Genomic DNA, 5,078 nt, shown 5'->3' with positions numbered 1-5,078 from the left:
ATATTAATTGTTTTTTTTTTTTTTGTGTTTTATATATTTATTTATTATATATTTTGTATTTTTATATTAAAAAACTTTTGATTATAAATGCTTATGAAATTGTTTCTAAATATGGGTTTCTTTACCAAACTAATGCACAGCATCTGCGTCCATCCTTCAGTAGTGCTCATGAAGTTACTAGATGTGATTAAAACAAGCTCGCAGAATAAAAGTGATTGTTTTGAAGCTTGGTTCATATTTCCAGTCAGTTTTACAGTGTTTTGCACCGTGTGTTTCAGAGCATCAGGCCGTCGTCTCGGACCTTAAGAAACAACAGGAGGAAGAAATCCGGCTAATTCAGGTGCGCCTGTCATTCATCTTTCTGAGGCCCTTGGTTTTTTCCCCCCACATTAACGTCTAAATGAAAATACATCCTCTTTACTCATGGTATTATATATATGTCCAAGAAGCATGGTAATACCATGGTACTGTGTAATATTGAAGCTGAAGCAGCATCATCACACGTCCTCATGCTTTAGTCTTTAAATGCAGAAAGTGTCTGTCTGGAGCTGATGGATGCGTGAGAAGCTCGTCTCATGATTAATTCATCTCATTTCCATAAGCACTCCATATTCACTCATGCAGGTTATTGGGCTGATTATGTTGTTTGTTTCGGTGCCCTGCTGCTGGACTCATGTTTAATCGTTCCCAGAGTTTGTTTGATTTCAGAAACAGAAAATAAACACGTGTCATGAGCTCAGGAGAAGTGTGCTTCAGTGTGCTCTACCAGCAGAGGGCAGCATCACTGCACACTTCAGTCCCTCAGACCTGTACTACTATAGAAAGCTAGTGGACCTTCTGTTCTAACAATACTTTTACACTATTTCATATTATATGCATACACACAGTTATTAATTATAATAATTACACACATATAACTAAATACTTTATTTAAATAAAATGTTATATTGATATAAATAATGAAATAGATTTTTTTCAAATTATATATATATATATACTGTATATACACACACACACACACACACAATTATTAATTCGTATATTAATTGAAACAATTGTATACACATTTATTGTAATATAAATAATTATATTACATGCATATATAATTACCTATTAGCATTATACAATTTTGTAAATGCTTTAAATAGTTTTATAAAATATAATTTAATTCAATAATTGTTGCCGTTAATTTTATTAATAGAAATTATTAAAAAATATTAATTTTTTTCTCATTTATATTTATGTATACACACAAAATTGTATATACAATTAAATATATTACTATGAGAATTTGTATTAATTTACATTACATATAATATACAATGTATTTAATTACCTATTAATATGATTATGTAAATGCTTTGTTTAAATAAAATTCAAATAATTATAAAATTATTAATAATTGTATGCACACAATTAATGACTAATAATTGCATTAGTATGTTTATATAAATAATTGATAATATAAATCATATTTAAATATATCAAATTATTACTATAATATATTGTGATTTTTTACACACAATTAGCCATTAATTATAATGAGTATACACAATTGTTTATGTAAATTATTAATACCTTATTCTGTTATGCTTATTATTAACTATTAATTTTATCTAATTATGTAAAAGTTTTATTTTTATTTGAATAGTTTTTTTTTTAATATAAAAAAATTTGCATACATGTAATTTAAATATTAGCCTTGCACCGTGTATAGCGATTAGAAAACGTCTGTCAGAGCCACTTCTCTCAGTGTTTCTCATTAAACATCAGTGTGTGCTGCTCTCTATTAGGTCCTGTGGAGTCTCCTGAATTGCGGGCATCTATTGTCGTGTTTGGAGTCTGAAGGCAGCTGCTCCTCATCAGTTCTGTCCACGCTTCAGCATGGTTTCTTCCCACAGGAAACACGTTTAACCGCGTGACACATACGCGTGTGACTTCACGGAATCCAGTGGAAGAGAAACCCAGGTTTATGTCTGTTTCTGTCTGCAGCGTTCGTCTGCTTTTCATCACGCCTGTCTCTGTCTCTCTGCAGGAGGAGTCGGTGATAAAGACGGTGCATCTGAAGCAGGAGCACGTCTGCGTGATCGAGCAGCTGGAGCAGACCATCGAAGACCTGCGCAGTAAGATCGCCGAGCTGGAGAAACAGCAGCCCCTGCTGGAGCGGGAGGTGCTGCTGACGCAGGACCAGGAGTGCGGAGCAGAGGAGCGCCTCCTCCCGGACGTCTGCCATGTAGACCTGCAGACGGAGAACACTGCACTGCTGCCGCTGGAGGCCAAATCGGTGCAGACGTCTCCTATGGACGAGAGCTTTAGGTTTAAAGTGCCTCCTGTGGAGGCGCAGGGGCCCGGGAGGAGCGACTCCTCGCTGCCCTCAGAAACTGAGACTGCTTCTCAAGCGTTTGTGTGCATGTGCCAGCAGCAGCCGGGCGCTTCGGTGCCTCCTCCACCACCTCCTCCTCCACCCGGGATGGGTGCACCTCCTCCTCCACCTCCACTTCCAGGAATGAGCGCTCTTCCTGCACCTCCTCCTCTCCCAGGCAGTTCACTTCTTCCTCCGCCACCTCCTCTCCCGGAAATGGGTGCACCTCCTCCTCCGCCTCCTCTCCCGGAAATGGGTGCACCTCCTCCTCCGCCTCCTCTCCCGGAAATGGGTGCACCTCCTCCTCCGCCTCCTCTCCCGGAAATGGGTGCACCTCCTCCTCCGCCTCCTCTCCCGGGAATGGGTGCACCTCCTCCTCCTCCTCCGCCTCCTCTCCCGGGAATGGGTGCACCTCCTCCTCCTCCTCCGCCTCCTCTCCCGGGAATGGGTGCACCTCCTCCTCCTCCTCCGCCTCCTCTCCCGGGAATGGGTGCACCTCCTCCTCCACCTCCACCTCCTCTCCCGGGAATGGGTGCACCTCCTCCTCCACCTCCTCTACCAGGTGTATCTGCACCTCCTCCTCTACCAGGATCAGCACCACCTCCTCCTCCAGGTCCTCCGCCGTTGGCTCCTGGTCCTCCCCTGGCTTTCGGTTTGGGTTCTCTGCCTCCTCCGCTCCCGCTGGGTCTGTACGCATTAGGAGCGGCGCAGGAGAAACCTCCTCGCAAAAGCCTGGTGGAGCCGCCGAGACCCATGAAACCGCTGTACTGGACTCGCATTCAGCTGCACACCAAAAAGTACTGCACTGCTTCACTTTTTTACAGTCATTTCTTTATTTTGCTGAAGGCCAAAAAATACCATAGTTACTGTAGTTTTTAGTGGTGTTTGATGAGACATCACTATTGCTCACTAGTGCTCGTAGTTGGTGATTTGAGATTTTCACCCGCTGAACCATAAAACAAGTTTAAAAAAAAATACAATATAGGAATATCTACAGACCAGAAAATCACTCTTTTCATGCCAGACAGGAAGAAAGCACCTAGAACACCCTAGCAACCAGGATGCAGTGCCCTAGCAACACCCTGTTAACCACCTATTATAGCATGACTTACACAATCAGTGTAAATTAGTGTAAATGATGAACAGATGCAAATGTTTCATCTTTAACACGTTGAATGTGTGTGAGATTTCAGCCCAAAATCAGAACTATTTTTATTATTTTTTTTTGTATTTGTAAAAAAAAAAAATAATCAAATTTTATATTTGTATTTATTTATTTATTGTTTAAATAAATTAATAAACAAAGTTATTTATTACTTTTTTTTTTTTTTAAGTCATCTTTTTTTTTTTTATTATTATGTTTGGGTTTGTGGCATAGGTCATTAGAGTCCAGGGGAGAAATTTTTAATTTGTCAGTAACGGCATCAGTGCAAAAAAATGTAATAGTCCTGACATTAATTAAAATATACTGCATTCATTTATTTATTTTACCTGCACTTGGGGTGTGTGATTCACCAGATTCACCTTTCATGTTAGACAGAAACAAAACATCTAAAACACCTTAGCAACCAGGATGCCGTGCCCTAGCAACGTCGCTAACCGCCCACAACATGAAGTCTTTCACAGTGAACACTGATTAGAGTGTAAATGATTTAATTATGTGAGCAGAAAGATTGTGTTGTGATACGAGAGACATTAAACACCACTGACCAATCACAATCAAGTGTTCCAGAGAGATGCGGAATCTAATCAGATGAGCTCAATTAAAAGCAGTTAATGTTAGTTTGGATTCATATTCAGCTGCAGAGATCATAATGTGATTTAATTTGTTGGTAAAGCAGGTGTTTTCCTCCGCAGGGACTCTCATTCTGTCGTATGGGAGAAGATCGAGGAGCCATCCATGGATTTTGAGGAGTTTGTCGAACTGTTCTCCAAAACAGCAGTGAAAGAGAAGAAGAAGCCTCTTTCAGACACCATCAGCAGGTCAAAGACCAAGCAGGTGAGCTGTTGTCTGCGGCTCACTCACAGGCTTTTTTCTTTTTCACTTATGTCAAGTCAAAGTTATTTCTATAGCAATTTATGCAGTATAGATTGTTTCAGAGCTATAGAAACTCGCCACGGGGTAAAAAAAACACAGAGGTAATTGTAACTTCAATGCAGTTCTGAGAAAAACTCATATATAGATATAAATTAATATTTGTGAGAAACTTAGAATTCTTTATCATGCAATTTTGAGTTTATATCACACAATGAGTTTTTGTCTCACGTTTTCAACTTTTCTGCTCAAAAATTGCAACTTTATATCAAGAAAAAAAGACAAAGTTGTGCGATTTTAAAAAGTTATTATTATCCCGTGGCAGAAACGAGCTTCGATGCAGAGCAGCTTCATGGTAATAAACAGGAAAATAACAGTGTTAATGTTGTGAAACACATTCAGTTTCAGCTGGAAAGCTCAATTCAGCTCAGTAGCTCTCGGTGTTATTTGAGGGATTTTTTTGCATTACATTAATGAGAGTTCAGGGAAGATTGTCATTTAATTGTCATTAAAACAATGCGGAAAATCAGAATAGTCCTGAAATACTTGATTCTCATCGTTAGTGAAATCAGAGGTTTTTCAGGACATTGTTTTAATGACAATTAAAAATGTATTTCCTATATATATATACACAGTATATGTATATATATATATATATATATATATATATATATATAAACA

The 5,078-nt window shown here is 38.9% G+C and overlaps 1 protein-coding gene across 2 annotated transcripts in view; it reads left to right on the top strand.

The window, feature by feature from the left end:
* The window catches only part of fmn2b (formin 2b), a 70,294-nt gene that overhangs the window by 21,102 nt on the left and 44,114 nt on the right, over positions 1–5,078 (top strand). For both annotated transcript variants that reach the window (XM_016468374.1, XM_016468373.1), the window contains 3 exons: positions 279–340; positions 2,036–3,159; positions 4,220–4,361. In XM_016468374.1, coding sequence (XP_016323860.1) covers positions 279–340; positions 2,036–3,159; positions 4,220–4,361 — 1,328 coding nt within the window. The remainder of the gene's footprint in view (positions 1–278; positions 341–2,035; positions 3,160–4,219; positions 4,362–5,078) is intronic.

Source organism: Sinocyclocheilus anshuiensis, unplaced genomic scaffold, assembly GCF_001515605.1.
Source record: "Sinocyclocheilus anshuiensis isolate Anshui unplaced genomic scaffold, SAMN03320099.WGS_v1.1 scaffold652, whole genome shotgun sequence".
In the NCBI taxonomy this organism is placed as follows: domain Eukaryota; kingdom Metazoa; phylum Chordata; class Actinopteri; order Cypriniformes; family Cyprinidae; genus Sinocyclocheilus; species Sinocyclocheilus anshuiensis.
The sequence above is the reverse complement of the archived record's forward strand: the minus strand, read 5'-3'. Positions and strand labels throughout refer to the sequence as shown.